Source organism: Lissotriton helveticus, chromosome 2_1 (assembly GCF_964261635.1).
Source record: "Lissotriton helveticus chromosome 2_1, aLisHel1.1, whole genome shotgun sequence".
In the NCBI taxonomy this organism is placed as follows: Eukaryota; Metazoa; Chordata; class Amphibia; order Caudata; family Salamandridae; genus Lissotriton; species Lissotriton helveticus.
In genome coordinates this window covers 1,971,417,138-1,971,437,741 of record NC_136059.1, presented here as the reverse complement: position 1 = coordinate 1,971,437,741, position 20,604 = coordinate 1,971,417,138, and the positions used below count along the sequence as shown (strand labels likewise).

At 47.7% G+C, this 20,604-nt stretch overlaps 1 protein-coding gene across 2 annotated transcripts in view; it reads left to right on the top strand.

The window, feature by feature from the left end:
- LRBA (LPS responsive beige-like anchor protein) overlaps positions 1-20,604 on the top strand; it is a 2,244,423-nt gene that overhangs the window by 2,187,890 nt on the left and 35,929 nt on the right. For both annotated transcript variants that reach the window (XM_078676915.1, XM_078676916.1), the window contains exon 55: positions 13,961-14,157. In XM_078676915.1, coding sequence (XP_078533041.1) covers positions 13,961-14,157 — 197 coding nt within the window. The remainder of the gene's footprint in view (positions 1-13,960; positions 14,158-20,604) is intronic.

The window sequence follows — 20,604 nt, the reverse complement described above, 5'->3', positions numbered from 1 at the left end:
CAGAGCTCTGCTCCTTTTTTTTCCTTCAAAGTTTTTAAGTGAGCAAGGGATGTTAACCCCTAAGACTCTAGGGCGTAAGCCATTTAGGGACTGTCGCAAATGGATGTCAGTGAAAGATCCCTTCTAGGCGTTTCTTTGTACTTTGGGATCGGTGCAAGACTCTAAAGTCTTTGACGGCTGTGCACAGAAGAGCCCGAAGGCCATTCGTGAATGCAAGGCAAAGCATCGCAAGACTCCATGCAGGTCCCACTCCAGATCCAACTGAAGAGTGCAGCCCTCTCCCACTCCCAAAGTCATTCCTGCAGTAGATCATCTTCGCAGTTGAAGAGTTCGGGTAAGTTAGAAAAGAACATAAGAAGTCCAGAGAAGGTGCGAGGTTGTCCCGTTCTACTGGGGACCTGATTCTTACTTTGACCCAGATGCAACCTTAGTTTCTGGGTCTGTCGGTGACGTTGCACCATGTTGAGGCCTTTCGAAAAAGCAATGTTGCACAATTTTGGCATACTGCCGGCTCCCTCTTGCACGCCTTTGAGCTCCAAAAAACTTTAGGAGCCTCCAGTTCGTTTAGAGTAGGTCCTCCCTCAACACAATCTGTTACCCTTCAACCCACTTCGGATTCTGCACCAGCATCAATGCAGACTTTGTGCTTGGCTCCAAACTCTGTGCCAGTCCCATGGGTGTTGACGCAGCACCGACTCTGCTGGCGCTGGACGAGGAGCCGCAACCTATTGTCTTTGTTTCCAAGCAATATCTCAGCTGAGGTCACACCTAGATCCTGATGTGGCTCGGATAACACTCAGCTGCTCAGACACAGTTTCTCGACTGCGTGGTTGTGCACAAAAAACACTTACTTTTTGGCTCAGACTCCAACCAAAGGTAGCTAGTTTGGTACATATACCTATAGATACTTCACCTGATACTGGAGTAGTGCCCCTCCGCAACCCCGATCAGTTACAAAAGAGAGTACATATTTTTTTTCACTGATTCAGAGGGCTACTTGGGCCCTTGACCTCCACTTCCCCACTATGGAGGTGAGAATACATGTGCTCAGAGGTCTACTTGGGCCCTTGACCTCCACTTCCCCACTATGGAGGTGAGAATACATGTGCTCAGAGAGGTCCTGCCGCTTGGTCAGGCACCAACTGAACCTCTAATGCCTTTTAACGAGGCCCTTATGGACACTTGGGCCAACAGTGTTCTGGTCCTCAGGACAATCAACAGGTCTCCTGTCATAATAAACCAGCTCACTGCAACGCTCACTTTTCAAATTGGCATCAGCCCACTGAGAATTTGGTAGTGCAGGCATTCACCAGCAGGGACAACCTGAGTGAGTTTCCCATTACGATGACTCCTGACATGTTGAGTCCAAACACCAGGAAATGTTCGGCAAACACATGTTCTCCTTTACCAGCCCTGCCCCTGCCTTGTGGTTGGTCAACACCGGCTGCCTCCCTTGACTTTACACACACAAATCTGAAAAAAACACGTTAGTGTTAGATTCCTTACCTTAGAATATCCCCAGGCGTCAGACTGGATGTTATGTTGTTATGTTATGTTATAAAAGTTTTATATAGCGTACGGCTACTCAGAAGAGTGTCCCGACGCTTTGAATTGCACACTAACACAACAGGGAGATAACATAAGAAGAAACCAGAGAGGAAGAAAAAACCTAACTAGGGGCCAGAACTAAGAGATAAAAAGCCAGGTTTTGAGTCCTTTCCTAAAGGCCAACAGATTGGGAATGCTGCGCAGGGGCAAAGGCAGTTTATTCCAAAGCTGAGGCGCTAATAGTCTGAAAGAGCGGCCACCGATGCGGGCTCTCTTCACACGAGGAACCACCGCAAGGGACAGGGCTTCAGACCTAAGCGACCTGGCAGGACGGTAAAAGGTCAGCCTTTTCTGAAGATATATTGCTCCGGAGGCGTGCAAGGCTTTGTGTGCCAGAATGAGAGTCTTAAAGATTATCCGCTTCCGGACAGGGAGCCAGTGCAGGGCCTCCAAGAGGCCTGAGGCTCTCGCACGGCGAGATAGTCCAAAGATAGCACGTGCTGCCGAATTCTGGACAACCTGTAGCCGTTGAAGCAGGTATTCTGGCAGGCCGAGATACAGGACGTTGGAATAGTCAATTCTCGAACCTATAATCGCCTGCACCGTGATCTTCCTATGTTCCTCCGATAGCAAGGGAAGGAACTTGCGTAGCATCCGGAGTAACCCGAAGCAGGTCCCAGTGAGACCGATTACCTGTGAGCGTAGTGTGAGGCCATTATCGATCTTGATCCCAAGGTTTTTAGCTACCAGGGACGAACATGCTGGTGGAAACATGTTCTCAGGCCACCACACTTTCCAGTCCGGATCCGTACTGCACCCGAAAAAGAGGACCTCGGATTTATCCGAGTTGCACTTGAGGCTGTGGTGATGGAACCATAGAAATACAGCCTCAAGGCAACCCTGGATCCTACCTCCATCGAAGTCCGCACCCCTTTCGCAGGTGAAGAGGAGCTGGGTGTCATCGGCGTAAGAAACGATCTGGGCCCCAAAAGACTCCGCCAGTGCCGCCAGAGGGGTCATGAAGATGTTAAATAAAGTTGGGCTCAGGACAGAGCCCTGAGGAACTCCGACACCCAATGGCAACATCTCGGCGGAGCAAGCCGAAGCCCAGACCGTTTGTCGACGGCCTGCCAGGAAAGATCGAAACCACTGGAGCACCGTCCCTTGGAGACCCATCTCAGAGAGTCTTGCAAGAAGACCCTCATGAGGGACGGTGTCGAAGGCCGCCGACAGATCTAACATCACCAGCATCGCTCTCCCGCCCGAATCCAGCACCTCCTTTATCGCCTCCGAGACTTCCAGGAGAGCCGTCTCGGTGCTAAGATTGGTGCGGAAACCCGACTGGGTGGGGTGCAGTAGGTCGTGGGACTCCAGGTAGTCGGCAAGCACCTTATGGACATGCTTTTCAGTGACCTTTGCAAAAGCCGGCAGAAGCGATATAGGTCGATAATTCGCCAGCACCTCCACATCCAAGCCAGGCTTTTTCAGCAGGGGAATAATCATAGCCTGCTTCCAGGACTGGGGGACCACACCCTGTGCAAGAGAACGGTTCAGCAGGGGGTTCACGAATGGATTAATGACAGCTGCCATTCTAGCCAGAAATTTTGCGGGACAGGCATCCCGAGGGGAGCCTGATTTAAGCCCGGCCAACAGGTCAAATGAAGCGGTCAACGAGATAGAGGGGAAAACTGCCAAGGTCCCACCTGCATTCGGTCGAGTAACAATGGCATTCTCCACCCGACCTGGCATCTCAGGCTCCAGCACCTGAAAGGAGTCCTGGATCCGCTGGATCTTGGAGGTGAAAAAGTCCGCAATCGCCCTGACCCAAGGCTCAGGGGGGGGGGGTCTGGGTTGGTGCAGCGCGAGATGTTGTAAACTCCCGCACAATGGCAAAAAGCTCCCTACAGGAATTGGAGGCCGCTTCAATTTTTCTCGCGAAATAGACCTTCTTCTCCGCGAGGATGTTCCGATGGTAAGCTTTCGCCATAGACCTGTAGGCGAGTTTCGCCGTCGCGTCGTAATTCACGCGCCATGCTCTTTCCGCCACCTTGCATTGCCGCCGTGAAGCTGCTAATGCTTCCGTAAACCAAGGGGCAGATGCGCCTTTTCCAGGTTTGCGGAGAGGTCTCAGGGGAGCAAGATCATTAAGTCTCTCTGAGAGCCAAACCTGCAATCGCTCCACGTCCTCCTCCAAGTTCCCAGTTAACACACAGGGATGGTCTGCACAAGCCTGCGCCAACAATTCCGGAGTAATCCGGTGGAGTGCCCTAAACCCCACGGAGGTCTGCCGGGAGGCAGCGAGAGGCTTCCTTACTTCTGGGAAATAAAATTTCACCAACCTGTGGTCAGACCAAAGCACCTGGATAGGAGCCAGCATCTCTATAGGGGATGAAGAGAAGGTCAAGTCAAGAGTATGTCCCTTCTCATGGGTCGGTCCAACATGATAGGGAACCAGTCCCAGCGGGGCTGTGACCTCCAGCAGTTTAATTGCATCGGCATCCGTGTCCACGTCCATATGGACGTTAAAGTCCCCGGCGACAATACAATGCTCCGCCGTGAGTAATACAGAGGACGTCACCGACTGGAACTCTTCAAAAAAAGAGCCCAAAGGCCCTGGCGGCCGATAGACTAAGAAACCCTTCATCGATTGATGTGGTGAAAGGGCAATTGCAAAGGCGAGGGATTCACAATCCTTAATAGCGTCCGTGGGGATGATGGAGCAGGTGACCGATTTCTTTACTATCAGTGCAACCCCCCCTCCACGCCCCTTCAGCCTGTCCTGCCTAAAGATGTTATACTCGGGCGGGAGAGCAGTAGCGATATCAGGGTTGGAGGCCTCATCCGGAAAGTTTTTCGTCAGCAGTACCCCTGCGCGTCGGTAGGTGTCGTTGTACGGCTCCGCATAAGTCGCTGGCATCGTAGACGCCGAGATGATGTCGCTGGAGATACGTAGATGCGCCTACACATGCTGATATCAGTTCTTTCTTTGTCCGCACCAGCAAGCTCAGATCCGGAGAGAGTGGTACCCCCAGTAATTTTTTGACTGAGTTTTTTGGGACTTTTTGTCTCTGTTTTCAAATATATATCAATCTACAGGTGCATAGGAATGCCCGGTTTTAAGTCCTGCGCGGCCTGTCCCCTCACGATGTCGGTGACGGACCCGCACTGTGAGTGTCTCTACTGCCTGGGGCGCGACCACGACTCCGAATCGTGCCTCCATTGCCAGGCCATGGCTCCGAAAACTTTGCGGGAGTGGTTCCAAAAGTGCCTGGAGGGCCCAGGAGTCAGTTCTGCCCCGTTCAAGGTGCCGGTCCCGAGGGAGGTCGAGAGACCGGCCGCAGAGCCATCACTATCATTCGAAGTCTTCGCACTGGGAGTCAGCGTCTTCGCTCTTCGCCTTCACCTAACCAGTCGCGCGACGCGGCTAATGTTGCAGGTGGTGCCGTCCCTGCGGCTCTGGCGGATCCTACGCAGTTGCCGATGGCCTACCTGCCCTTTCCGGGTCCATCGGCGACACCAGCCCAGCTGCAAGAGTTCCTGTCAGCCATGGCACGTGTCTTCGGACCATCCGCCCCCACCGGTGCGCCTTCTGGCCCCGCGGGCCCGGCTGGGGGTCCTCATTCTTCGACGTCGCTGGCTCCGGCCGCGACGTCGTCGACGACTCCAGAATCGACGCCGAGGGACCCCCATGGATCCAGGCCTGGATCCCCATCCATGCTGGTTGGTCCTGTAGGACCTCCACCGTATCGCCGCTGCCGGCGCTGGCCGCAGACCCGGCCGAAGCCGTCCCCGGCTACACCCCTGGCGTGGGACAGGTGCCGGAAGGGTGTCGACCGACGCTGTTTGGGAATTTCTCTCCCTTTGTCCACCCACCTCCGTATGTTCCACATGTTCCACAGGCTATGGAGGATGGGGAGCACTGAGAGGGGTCCGTTGTGTTCTTGACTCTGCTGACTCGCTGGGCAGGGCAATTTCAACGACAGTGGCGCTACCCGTCACGCCTGGCTGAGGACGACTGGCTTTGATGGCAATCGTCTGTTCGGTGATAAAGCAGATTGCGCGTTGGAACCTTTTAAGGACTCACGGGCTACGGCCAAGTCCTTAGGCCTTTCAGTCACATGCACTCCTTCCGCTTCTGCTTTTTGCTCCTTTCGTGGCCAAGGAAGGGGCACCAAAGCACATTAGTTTCAAAGCCACAGGCCTGGGCAGCAACAGTCTCAGTGCAGCCGCGGATGTGGGACCCGCAGAGGCGGGTCACAGGGCCAGCGTGCGGTTCAGTCCACCCCCACAGCCACTGCCTCCAAACCTTCTTAGTCCGGTGTTTCAGGCTCACCAGACACCAGTGGGTGGCAGGATTCGCCATCACCTCCACCACTGGCGCACCATCGCATCGGACAAGTGGGTTGTGCAACTCGTCCGAAGGGGCTACTCCCTCCCCTTTGAGACTACCCCTCCAGCCATGTCACCACAGCACCACAGCATGTCGGGGGATCACTTGACACTTCTCCAGCAGGAAGTTACAGCCCTCTTGGCCAAGGGTGCCATAGAGCGCATTCCGACGCCAGAAGTAGGTCGTGGTTGTTACTCCCTCCACTTCTTGGTTCCAAAGAAGGACAAAGGCCTGCATCCTATCTTGGACCTTCGGGATGTCAATCGCTTCCTCCGAAAGGAGAAGTTCAAGATACTCACACTTGCTCAGGTCTTGTCTGCCCTCAAGCCGCAAGACTGGCTGGTAGCGTTGGACCTGTATGACACTTATTTTCATATCCCCTTCCTGCCGACCCTCTGGCGTTACCTTCGATTCATGGTAGGGCAGGAGCATTTTCAGTTCACCATGCTCCCCTTCGGCCTTACAAGCGCCGCTCGGGTGTTCACGAAAGTGATGGTGGTGGCTGCAGCTCATCTGCACAGATCAGGGCTTTCAGTCTTACCTCAACGACTGGCTGTTGAAGGCAAGCTCCCACCTCCAGACTACGGCTGACCTCCTGCATTTGCTGGGGCTCTCCATCAACGTGCCAAAGTCGCACCTGATTCCCTCTCAGAAGCTCCTCATCATCAGAGCGGTTCTGGACACAGCGCATTTTCGAATAGCGAGTCCGGGATATTTGGGCTATGATTCCGATCTTTCAGCCCTTGTCCCGGGTTTCGGTCAGGACGACCTTGAGGCTGCTGGGCCTCATGGCCACCTGCATCCTGCTCACCAACCATGCCAGATGGCATACGCGGGCTCTGCAGTGGAACCTGAAGTTCCAGTCGGCGCAGCATCAGGGGAACCTGTCCACTACGTCCAGATCTCAGAGGGCACTGCACAACAATTGCAGTGGTGGCTCACGAATCAGCATTGGGTCAGCGGCAGATCCCTCTCCCTTCCCCAACCGGAGCACACAGTGGTGACGGATGCGTCCCTCCTGGGATGGGCCGGCCACATAGGAGAGGTGGAGATCAGAGGCCTCTGGTCTCCGGCGGAGTCCAGGCTCCATATCAACCTCCTGGAGCTCCGGGCGATCCTTCTTGCACTGAAGGCATCCCTTCCCTCTGTCAAGGGCAAGGTGGTGCAGGTGTTCAGACAACACCACCGCCATGTGGTATTGCAACAAACAAGGTGGGGTGGGGTGGGGCGTGGACCCTATGTCAGGAGGCTCTGCGCCTCTGGACATGGCTGGAACGTCAAGGCATTTAATTGACTGTTCAACACCAGGCAGGTTTTTTGAACACCAGGGCGGACAAACTCAGCTTCCGGTGCCTGATGGATGACGAATGGCATCTTCACTCGGAGGTGGTGCAAGGTCTCTTTCGGCAGTGGGGAGAGCCTTGGTTAGATCTATTCACCACAGAAGAGAACGCGCAATGTCAGCTGTTCTGCGCGTTGGAATTTCCAAGGCGGCACTTTTCGTCATGAGTGGAGCTGCGGTTTATTGTCTGCCTTTCCGCCTATACCACTTCTGCCCAGAGTGCTGAAGAAGATCAGACGCGACCGGGCCCAAGTCATTCTTGTGGCATCGGACTTGTGCCATGTCAAACAAGGGTCAATTCAGAATGGATACCACTGGTTCTAGCTACCACACTGTCACCACCATGGTGTCTTGCCACCATCCATACCTTAAACGTTTTCACTCGACATGTATAGGATGTTAGCGCAAGGGCTTGGGTGTCACATGAGAACGGAACTTTGCATGGGTGGCACTGCACTCTGATTGAACTAGGAAAAAGCTACGTTTAATGCTATAATCCACAAAAAAGGTTATGCTGTGACCTTTGACAACTCAGGGTGTGGTCTCCCGGAGTGACCGACTCGGTGGAGGCTGATGAAAGAGTAACTACAGGGGGTCGCCCTCAACTCCCGTGCCCATTCTAGCGCTCATCTCAATAAACTCAATGTCATTTGATGAGTAAGTGTACTGGACTGCACCATACTTACAGGTGGAGTAGCACGTAGTACAGTGTAAATACCAGGGGGATTTATAACAACAAGGAAAGAAGCATAGGGTTCCCGTTGGCCTGATGAATGCCGGTAAAGAGACGGGATCTGGCAGAAACATGTTGACCTCTATGCAGAACGGAGGGGTGGAGAGTGCACAACCCACTCACGTCGCCACCATCTGAGGGTACCTTTTCACCCTTTTTTACTCCAGGCAAGGGAATCAAGGAATAACATTGTTATGATGATATCTCTTAGTCAGTTTTAACACAAATCGTCTGCACCGATTTAGGATCCGCTTCTTTTCTGTTTCTAATTGTTTGTATTGTCTACCCCTCCCTATTGATCCACCTCTAGCGTTGGTCTGCACTGAGGCGTTTAGTAGCAGCCCTATGATGAAGCATGCCACAACTTGTTGTGGGTGAGGGCATATTTTACAAAGTGAATGTGCTCCATATATACTTAAAAATGTGTGATTTGTACTCACCTTACTTCCTTTTGTGTGTATAACTCAGGATATGGACCATAGTTCCATGTCAAGATTAAGGGCATACTTGTTGCGCCCTCCCACTTAGAACAGGTTCTAGACTTCTAAATCATCATAAACAGTTCTTGGACTAAAAATGCAGGATACCAGTATCGCATTCACTCATGTCACTTATAGAAGGGCTACTCCCATTTACCATGCAGAAAATATTTCTGTACCAACATTTGCAGATTGACAGGTCCGGTCTTTTCTTCTGAAGAATCGACTTGATGGAAGACATTTTACATGTCACTTGTTAATTCCCCAGTTGATAGAGAGGATTTGATGATTGCGATAGTAAGGTGGGTTTGATTAGGCACTTTGTTGCATTGTCTGTCAGCAAGTTGAAGGAGGAGAGTTTAAATGTTGTGGCGTTGTGTGTCGTTCGATTTTGCATGGTTGGCAACTCTGAAGCTGCAAGGAGACACGAAATGAAATCACAAATCGAAATGAAAAAGCACAAAAATGATGGCGTACATTTAAAATGAAGTAAGTAAAAACACCTTGTCAAAGGTCACCAGAGTCTCACTTGTTTCTTGGTGCATTTTCTAAATGCCAGTTGACAAGTCTTTAGTTGATTTCTCTACTCGATATCGCTATTGGTATCGCATTTCTGCTGAAAACTTGTAATTGCAGATTCCGCACATCATGAATCTTCTTCAAATGCCAGTAGATCCAGAAAATCTGCATTAGCTCTTCCAAGTCAGCAGATGGTATTATGGCTCTAAATTCAATCTGACACTGTGGACGGGAAACAGTGTTTACAACGCTGTTAACGCAATGCTATTACAATGCGGTCGCTACAAGAACCGCATTGTTAGTACGCAATACATTTACATCGCAAGTGATTACAATGACTTGCTGTAGGGGGCTCAAAGGTATTGGATATAAAATCCAGCACCTTCCCTGCTGTTGCCCAAACTGGAATAGGAATAGTAAATAATACTATTAAGTCCAGCGCGTCAAGAGGCCCTGTGTCTCTGGACATGGCTGGAACAGCAGGGCATATCCCTGATTGATTCAACACCTGCAGGGCTCTCTGAATGCCAGGGTGGACAAATTCAGCCAAAGATGCCTAGCGGAGTCCCTTGCTCACTTAGCCACTGGATTCAAGCAAGCCTGGCTGAAGACGGCTGTAATGCCAGAAACCGGTCCTAGGAAGCTTGATTCCGGTCCAGGGAAGGCATGGCTTGGCAGTTCGGGCTGGACTGTTCCCATGAGGCACAGGGTCAGACTGATTTGCATATGGCCATGTCTGAACAGGGGTGGCAGAGTGGGCTAAAGAACGGTGATGGATTAAACCCAGATCTGTTGACTGGGTGTGAGTGTTTGATTGGTTCACATGCTCTGTCCATCACCACCCACTTTTGTACCTCTAGCGGATCACTAATAGCATCTCTTTCAGCAGTGGAGAGTGCCTTAGTTAGATCTGTTAGCCATGGACGAGAACACGCAATGTCAACAGTTTTGTGCCCCGGAGTTTCCAAGGCGGCTCTCGCTCTGAGACGCTTATTGTCTTGAGTGGAGATCAGGCCTCCTGTACGCTTTCCGCCCATACCACTCCTGTTCAGAGTTTTGAACGAGATCAGGAATGACTGGGCTCAAGTCATTCTTGTGGCTTCGGTCTGGGCAGGGAGAATCTTTTTTTTTTTTTTTTTTTTAACAGAGTTTTATATAGCGCAAACTTGACCCGAATCGGGTATCAGAGCGCTTTTCATAGCACCAGTTGCATTACATGAGGACACATTCATTTTTTGTTAGGCATGGGGAGATTAAGTGATTTGCCCAGAACCACAGGATGTTCGGCGTCATTACCGAGACTCGAACCCAGTTCCCCAGATTCGAGGCCCTAGCCGTTAGACCTACTCCTCTCCCCAAGAGTCTTGTATGCCGAGCTGTTGAGCATGGCCATCGATCCTCCAATCAGGCTGCCTCTACGGGAGGCTGTCTGTTGCAGCAGCAGGTGAAGGGTCCTCCACCCAAACCTGTCCACTCTTTGTCTACTTATGTGGAGATTGTACGGCAACAGTTGACAGCTTTCGTCCTTCCCCCGTAGTCTGCAATGTTATCTTGGCAGCCAAGCGTCCCTCCACCAAGACCGTATGCACTTGCTGTTAGGAAAAGTTTGTGGCATGGTGTACAGAAAGACAGTTCGATCCCCTTTCTCAAGTTCTTCTCTAAATTATTTCTCTTGCCCAGCAGAGCTGTGCTCTGGGCACACTCAAGGGCTATCTTTCTGCTGTATCAACTTTTCTGCAGTTTCCTGACCAGCCATCCCTTTTCGAATCCCCTATTAAAAATAGATTTTTGTAATGTTTGCAACATTTGTTTCCACCTTCTCCTTTCATTATGCCTCAGTGGGACCTCAATCTTTTCCTCACTTTCCTCATGTGTGCTCCTTTTGAGCCTTTTCACAATTGTCTTCTCAGGCTCCTTACCATCAAGACGGCCTTTCTTGGGGCTTTCATCTGCCCGGAGGATCAGCGAGCTTCAGACTTTGTCATCAAAGCCTCCGTATTTTAACATCTACCCAGACGAACTGGTGCGTCGTATGAAGCTACCTTTCGATCCATAGTGCTAACGTGGGCTTCCTTGCTCACATTCATAAAACATTACTGTCTGGGTTGTCAGGTCTGTTGGGATGAGCACTTTGCCCATTTGGTCCTGCAGGACTTCCTCATTAAAATTGGTGTTGAGACCCACCACCAGGGAGTATCTTTTCAAAAGGTAAGGACTCTGCGGCTAGATAGACTCTCTACCAGATAAGGCATTACCGGAAGTAAGTAACTTGTTTATCTGGGCTATGCAGGAAAGGCTTCTTATCAGCTGAAATAGAGGCTCCTTTGGCGATTGTCTTATTTCTGTAGTTATGCTTGTCACTGCCTAGGCAGATTCCTAAATTATTAATAGTCTGAGTGGCTTAGAAGGGATGAATAGGGGGGCGGTAAATGGGGAAATTGAGCATCTGTCTTTGTCCAGCTGGAGGACTGCTATATAGGTTTTGAGTTTAGACCTGCTGATCCCCATGAATATGAAAGCATTAGAACATTTAGATGAAGTGACTTTCACCTTCACAGAATTTCATATAGATTTGCACTTTCTTCCAATAAGTAGAGTAAGGGCCCAAGGCTCCTAAGTATATGATGGCTGATTAAGTTGGACACTACCCTCTGACATCTATCTAGTGTGATATGAATGTCACTTGCTCAAATTCTATTCATTCATTGGCAGTTGATTAATTGATCCAAGGTAAATACTAGGGTGCACAGGACATTGGAGGGGAATGAGGATGTGTGCTTTTGAATAGCAAACTTTTGGAATTGGAAAAGTCGCATTTTTGCTTCAAGTCTAAAGATTTCTTGCTGATTTCTAAGCTCAATTCTATCCGTTAATACACTTTTCAATGCTATGCATGTGAAGAACGCTACGTGTGGATGAGCATTTGTTTACAGTACTTAACTGCCTTCAACCTAGGACCACACAACTGGCATTATGGAAATCAACAGTCTAATTAATCGTAGTTTCATTCAAATATTGAAATCTAATATTTTTAGATGAACAGCCAACATTGCTAGTAAAACTGGTGTTTGTAGCCTTACAGTGCTCAAAACATCCAGAAATGTAATTGCTGTGGATATTCCGGAAATCCAGTCAGCCTCAATCGATTTCATAGGAATTTAAGAAATAGTGGAAGAGATGTCATAGCCACCTTTATCTCTACTTTTAGAGGGCTGTTAAATTGGAAATATGTCCCCATTGATTATAGTAGTGTTTAAAAATGTATCAAGATATGTTGCAATGTGTAAAGAGATAATTTCATAGAGATCTCTAAATAATATAGGCTTTTATGTCTAAATCTGTTTATTAATCATTTGCATTGAAATCTATGTGAAATACATAAGTGTCTTGATATGTTTCCAATCCCATATATCACTACAGTGGCCACATTAAATCAAATATATTACAAATAATATTCTTTAATTGTGCGTAAACCCAATATATTGCCCCAAGTAGTCTAAAAGGGGGAAACAGAAAAGAGTAAAGGGAACAGATAGAAGGTACGTTTCTTTAAAGAAAAAAAAGAAAAGCCCTCTTCCACCAGCGGTAGAACCCTCAGCCCACCTTGAAACAACACCCATATTTATTGAGTTCCATGGAGATCACTGGCATGAGATTCACAGGCCCAGCCAACCATCATTGTCCACTTACTGCAGGCAGATTATCTAGAATAGATTTAGCAGAGTCCAAATGGGAGAATATGAACTGTTTTTCCTTATATGTCACTTTGCCGTGCTGGGAAGACCACTAAAGCCTCTCCACTTCTCATTAGCTTTCTTTTGATCTCCATTAGGGCCCTTTTTTTGCTAAATTCTCCTAATGCAGGCCAGGGAACACCAAGAGCTGCTAGTCTCCCAAGAGCATCACTTTCTTGCCACTCAAGTATATTAATTTTTAAAGTCACAGTGGCGCACACAGTTAGTAAAGTCATAGAAACACTAAATGTTTATAAGTTTAACACAATGTTTGAGCATACGCAGCATGTTTACTCTAATTAGATAAAATGTCATTCACCATAGTTAGTATGACCATTTGTAGAAAAAGTGCTTTAAAATAGTTTTAGAGCTATTGGCGCAAGAAAAGATGCAAGTGAAAGATAATCAGTTTTTTCCATTTAGCAATCATTTCAGCCACTACACAACATTCTGATACCTTTCATGATTACATCCATATGTAAAAGCCTTACCTCCCATTTTCCTTGGTTTTGTGTGGCGTATCAAGAGAAAAACATTGATGCACCCGAACTACATCGATATGTATTAGCACTTGCAAGAGTGAACTGTAATGTTTCCAGTATGTTAAGTTAGAGAGCAATATATCCTACTGTGATCAGTTTTTTCACAAAGCCGTTTTGACATACATTTTTATCATTTTCTTTTCAGTCTCTTGTATATTCAAGATTTGTCAAGTTATATTAATAAGTTATTTGACTTCTTCGCTTGATCAAATTCACCCTAAATACATGATCTCAAACAACAACCCATCTCCATACTCTTTGGGATTGGTCCCACCACCCTTGCCTCATTCAGAAGTTCTGATGTAATGGGATTCTTCAGAAATATTAAGTAACTGCTAACTATGTGCAAATCTTTGACTTTTCCAGTTATCTTTTTGAGTGAATTGCATTTCATGTGTTGATAAATTGCTCTGATCCTAAGCAGACCAAAGACAAGTGGTGGGGGTGACAGGGGCAAAAGTAACATAAAATACAGATTTTAGAAGTGAGTGTAATTCCTTCTTGACTGTAGTACAAAATATGTTTCTTAACTACACCTCGAAATTATAACCTCATTCGGACGGAGAATCGGATCAAATAAATCATATCATTGTAATCAAGGTTATGTAACAACTTGTTGGCAGGATACCGTTTTAATTTGATGTAATTTATTGTCAATATATGTCTTTATTAGAAGGACCATGCCTGATACATTCTATGAATGGTGATCTATTGAGGACTTTAGAAGGCCCTGAAAACTGCATCAGACCAAAACTCATCCAGGCTTCAAGAGAAGGCCACTGTGTCATCTACTACGATAAAGGCCTTTTCTGTGTGTTCAGCGTTAATGGAAAGCTTCAGGCCACAATGGAAACAGAGGACAATACAAGGGTAAGAATGTGTTTCTCTTGTCTATGACGTCTGTGCACATTTTATTAGTATTGTATAGTTTTAGATTGTTAAATGATCTGTCGTTTTGTACGCAGTGGCGGCTGGTGACATTTCAAAGTGGTAAGGCGTAAAAATTGGGGATTAATTTTTGCGTAGCGAGCGAGTCCAGAAGACATAAGGGCGTTCAACCCAATCATCCCTCCAGTAATTCATCCAATGTTTCGATCATCCACTGCATACATCTGTTTATACATACATCCTTCTAGATACTCTCCCATTCACCCATCGATCCATGTATCAATTCATTGGAAAATCATCGATATGGAGCATTCATCTATTCATGATTACATCCACTCATCCTTCTGGACATACTCTCCTGTATCTCTTCGCCCACTCATCCATCTATGTTTCCTTTCACCACTGGTAAATCACCAGAGCATCCATCCATCCATCTTGATGAAAGGGCTTTTGCTTGCCTGTATTTGAACCACGTTCTCAATCACTGTGTTAGCTAATGTTTTGGAGGCATGAGTCATTAATAGGAATTATCTCCGTCTACATCAAAGCTGGATGGACGTGTCTTCCTTAAAATAAAGTCATTCAGGTTAACAAGGGGCATATTAAATTGTTTTCTCTTCTTATACCCAGAATAGGTTAAAGTTTGTCTGCAATTGAAAGATCCACTACGATTGAATGCATTCAGTACATGCTGAGCCTAACTCGGCGCTGTGATTAATTCTGATGTGCAATTAATCCACAGTTTACATTGATCAGATGACATGTGTTACCTAATCTGCTCAAAAAATGTTTGCCCATCTAATTGCTCAGAAACAAGATAACTCGAGCATGCTTGATATTTAACATATGTATAGACTCCTGAGTGAATGATAAGAAATAAGGGCCTGGTGGAGGCACATTTCAAGTTTTCTTTTCTTCAGGTGCTTAGCACCTAAATTATACAAACCATTAAAAACCTGCTACCACATCAAGGCACCACTTTCTCCTATCTACATCAAAGCTACATTAAAAAACACTATCTCCTCCTTTATGAAGGTTCCCTCCAGCTACTTTGCCAACTACACTCTGCAGTCCTGGCTTTCAGCGCCTGCTTTAGTGTAATGTTCAAAGTCCGTAGTAAGCACCACATTTGTTCTGTTTTCGGCTTCCTTGCTACTCCTTATTTCACACAATCATTGATATTGTAGCCGCCATCCATTCTCAATGTAGCTTATTCACAACATTTGTGATGAAAACGTTCAATATTCCAAACAAATACATTACAAAACCACTTAATACTTAAAAATGTGCCCCCTCTCAACCTCATGGCCACCAACTGGATGCCTAAAGCTCTTCTTAATCAGTTTACATTATATAGGGAGAAAAAAAACTATTCGGAAGTAAAAAAAAAAAAATCGATTTTTAATTGGAGAATGAAGGCAAAAGACGAAAACCCCTCAGTGGAAAAGAAGAGCCAAAGTGCAAGTGACCAGTCCACAATATGGCCTTCACCAACTTACCAAACTACACCCTCCACAAACCTATCAAGCGTTTTTCTGACTAAATCAGGAAAACAAACATTTCTACAAGAGGATCTTTTAAGGCTTTCACTTGTTGAAAACGACCAGGTAAAAAGCCCACGCTCGTCAGATGAAAGCACCAATGTGACAGGTGAAAATGAAAAGAAGAATCTGTTGAGGTGCGTACTGTGGATGATACACTGGTCAGAAGAGCAGTTCAGGTTCACGAAGCAGCATATGACAAAGAGAAGGACATCTACTCAGAAGGAACAATTAGAGCAGATGAGTAGGCACTCAAGACGACTCTCCTGTGAAGATGATGCTTTCATACCAGCTGTTAGGAATATATGAAGAAAGTATATAGCCTCATTAACAAAGGATCCTATTCATCTGGAATGGAGGAGCAAGTCAAAGAACACTGTCACTGCAAAAAACTGCAAATGGGAATGGGAATCCAGGAGGATTCTTTGAGGATCATCACTACAAATCTAAGGCAAAAGTGGTAATAGGTAGGGCCCTACTACTTACCTATATCTAAGGCCCTAACACTGAACACAGCCATAGAGTAGGGAAAACAATATGGCTTCCTTTTCATTCTCTAAAAACAGCCATTACCCCATTATACACTGGTTTGTCATAACTTTGTAGTATACTGTGGTACATGGTTATCACGGTATACCATGGCCCAAAATAGAAGCAAGACCTAGCTGTAATATTGGATTTTAGCACCCTTGCGTCACTTATGGTGTCTCATAGGCAACGCAATACTTTACTTAGATTTACGAAGGAACGCAAGGCCACCATGCATGGCTCTGCGTTGATTGGTAAATCTAGCGAAACGCAAGCAGCCCAATTCACTGTTTTGTGTTATTTTGCACACCATAATCTATATGGCTGCTAAATTTCACATACATCCGTATGCCACGCCATTGTGGCCACTCCGTTATACACTATCCCACACTACACCACTCCACTCTATCCTCTCCACTATACGCAACATCACTGTACGCCACTCCAGTCAATGCTTTTCCACTCTACGCCATTCTACTGTACGCCACTCCACTCTATTCCAATGTACGCCACTCCACTCTATTCCACTGTAGGCCACTCCACTCTACCCTATTCCACTGTATACCACGACACTATACGCTCCTCCACTCTAACCCACTCCAGTGTATGGCACTCCACTCTACGCCACTTCATTCTACGCTATTTGATTGGACCACACTCCAGCGTACGCCACTCCACTGTATATTACACTCTACCCCACACCAGTGTACACCACTCGTCTCCACCACTCCATTATACGCCACTCCACAGTACACTACTCTACTCTAAACTATTACACTCTACGCCTCTCCACTGTACAACACGCCGCTCTACACTATTACACAACTTCGGTCTGTACCACTCCAGTCTACGCTGTAACACTGTATGCAACTCTACTCCACTCCTCTTCAGTGTACCCCACTCTACTGTATGCCACTCTGTTATACCCTACTCCAGTATTTGATATTTCACTCCACGCCACTTCACCTTATGCTATTCTACTGTATGCTACCCCACGCCACTCCAGAGTATGGCACGCCACTCCTCTAGTCCACTTCATTCTGCGCTATTCGATTAAACTCCACTCCAGTGTACGTCACTCTACTGTATGCTATTGCACTCTACCCCACGCCACTGTACGCCACTCCAGTCTACACCACTACATTATAAGCCATTCTGCTGGACACTAATCCTCTGTACTCTGTTACACTCTACGCCACTCCACAATACTCCTCTCTACACCACTCCACAATATGCTAATACACTGTACACAACTCCACTCTGTTATTACACTGTATGCAACTCCACTTTACGCCTCTTTGGTGTACGCAACTCCAGTCTACACCACATCACTGTACGCCACTGCACTGATCTGATAGAGACATCTAGCTGCAGATTCCTTATATTAGAATTTCGCAGGCATCAAGCTGGATCCAGAAGACTTTTGCTCGAGCACTACCCTTGCGCGCAAGAATCTGGCGTCTTCGGCTCTGCGTGACATTAGCGTCATCATCTGCACTGGAAGTGGTGTCTGCGTCTCCTTAGCACGCTGACGTCCGTTCTTTTCTTTCCGTGCCAGCTAGTGCAGATCTATGAAGGGAGCTACCCTCTGATAGGGGTCCTCTGTGCAGTTATTAATAAATCTGACACTGCACTTAGTGCAGGTTTATTAAGACAAGATGTTTGGTACTGTTGGAAAGTAGAATCTGCTTTCATGGTTACTCCCACTTTTTGCTGGTGTTGTGCTGTTTTATTACTAGTCTGACTGGGATCCTGATAATCAGGACCCCAGCCATTGTGTTTCCCCCCACATTTGACAGTGGTAAGTACTTTGGTACCTTCCCAATTAGCTACTGGTGTACGCATGTAAGTACCTAGTATATGTTACTAATGTACCCAGGGCATAGGTACACCTGGAGTCTCCCATGGCTTGCAGCATGTATTATGCCACCCATGAGAGACCAATCAAAACTTTGCCAACAGACCTTCCATTGCAGCCTTTGTGAGTTGGTGCTAGCTCCACTTATGACAGATATTCCTTATATCTTCAGTCACTGCGCTTAAAACCTATAAGTCACCACTAGGGCAGGCCTTTCAATTCTGAAGGCAGGGTGCTAGGTTATAAGTGTGAGGGTGCCTTGCACCCCTTACAACCCTCGGTGTCGATTCTCCAGGCTTTGTAAGTGTGGTCAACCAGTTTGATACCTATAGTGGCCATGTGTCATTACGCAGTGGCTAACTATATATTGGCTGTGCCGAACCTGGGCATGTTTGGTATCAAGCATGTTGGAATCATACCCCAACACCGTTAAAGATGTTAGAGGTACGATTCCATGCACTGGGGGGCTCCTCCGGGAAGCCCCCAGTACTCCCGGTAACAGCCTTTCAGGGTCTGCCAGTAAGCTAGTGCTGCTGTCGACCCCAGACATGATTCTGCACCCCTGCTGCTGAGCAGAGCTGAGCTCGAGCTGGGGAAGGTAGAACAATAGGTTTCCTGTCACAGGGAGGTGTGACCTCCCCCCAGACAAGACTTAGTGTATTTGGCTGGGGTGGGGTGCTTGCCATTGCCCCCAGACTGCTTTGAAGGGCACATTTGATGCCCTCCTTGCATACTCCAGTTTGAGCCAGTTTGGGGAGCCCTTGGCTACTGCTCTGGCGCAAAACTTGATAAAGGACATGGGAGTTTCCTTCCCTCTGTCCAGCCCCTCCTCTGGGAGGAACCCTTGAATTGTTACAACCCTTTCCCTAGGGTACTTAACATCTTACCTGTGGGTGGCTCTTCAGATTCATTGTGGGACGAGATTCAAACCGGAAACCACTTCAACTTCGACCGTCTGGGCACCTGGACTTCGCCTGGAATTGAGACTGCATCAAGGAAGACTCCTGCTGCTCCTGGTCTTGCTGTTCTGCAAATCTTCTTCGTCGTCTATGCCTGTGCTTCTTCCAGGTTCCTCTACAGGCCTGTGGGCATCAAAGACACCCACATAAATCTCCCTTGGAGTGAAGGAGTCACTCCCCTGCAACTGCAGGCACCGCAAAGAAGCTGACCGGTCTGTTGCTCCTAAAGTCCCACGGACTTCAAAAGGCTCAGCAACACAGGTGGTAGTTCTGCAACTCCCTCAAGGCCTGACCTGTCCTCTCCGCAAGTTTGCGGCCAGTATCCCTTGTTGGAACTGCTGGATTAGGACCCCTGTGCACCGCGTCAACTTGCCGTTGCCAAGGTTTGTTGGTTCTGTACTCGAGATTTTCGGGCTACAAGAAGCTCCAGCCTCCAACAGCTCTTCCTGCCAAGATCTTTGTCCTCACTGCATCCTCTGCACCTTGGGCCTTCATCTTTGGTGAGCTGCTCAAGGTCCTCTTGCGACTTCTGTGCCTTCGGCCTGTGGGTCCTCTTAAGGGTCTTCTTTGGCTTCAATGGGCTCCCCTGCTTGCTCGGGGCCTGCTCTAACTCTCCTGCAATTGGTGAGTCCCCATGATCTTTCTGGTCCCGAAGTTGCTCCTTTTTTCATTTACCACATCTGTTGCTGCTGCCAAGACTTGTTGGTGCTGCCGCCGGACCCCGGCCACCTGGTTCTTCACTTCCGACATGGGACAGCTCATGAACTGCTCCTGGTATTCCACAGCGTCGCCTGGTCCTCACAGCTGCAGCGACAAGGTCACTGTCATCACTCCTGCATCTTTCATCAGTGGTGGTTAGTGCTCTTCCATGCCTCCTGGTTACCTCCAAGTGGCATAGACTCTGTCCCCTTTGCTTGCATGTTCTCCTATTCAAGAATCCATCCTTGGATTCCACCGGACTCCTTCACCTTCTTCGCCAGTTGCATCTTTCCTGAAGTCTTCCATTGTGGTCTACGGCAGTTTCTGACGTCACTTCGCACCTATGGTGTAGAGATCCTCATTCCTGGGGTGACTCTCTAACCTTCTGTTTTCCACAGGGTTTCATCATGGTCCACTGGGAAGGATCCTTCTTGAAAACTGCAACCAAGTCTTTCCCATGGACTTGCTTTGAGTAAGCAACTGTGTTTCCACTCTGCACCTAGCCTCTGTGGCATTCCTGGGTACTTGCCTTGGGTGGTTCCATGTGTCCCCAGCTCTTCTGAGTCTCCTGGTCAAAGTCCCGACTTCGGTCACAGTTCGCATTCCACTTCTTAAGTATATGGTTTGGTCTCCCCCTGGAGACCACTGTGTATTTGTGCTTACTTCCCTGTTTACAAATTGAAGCATGGTTTGTATTGTGTTGATATCTCCAGGTAGGAGATATACCAATGTGTTAGTGAGTGTGTATAATAAATATACTTAGCTTTATAACTACACTGTGTGGTTCTTTTTCGTTTAACTTATACTAAATGATTAGTTCTGGTAAAACAAGCTGCTTAACACT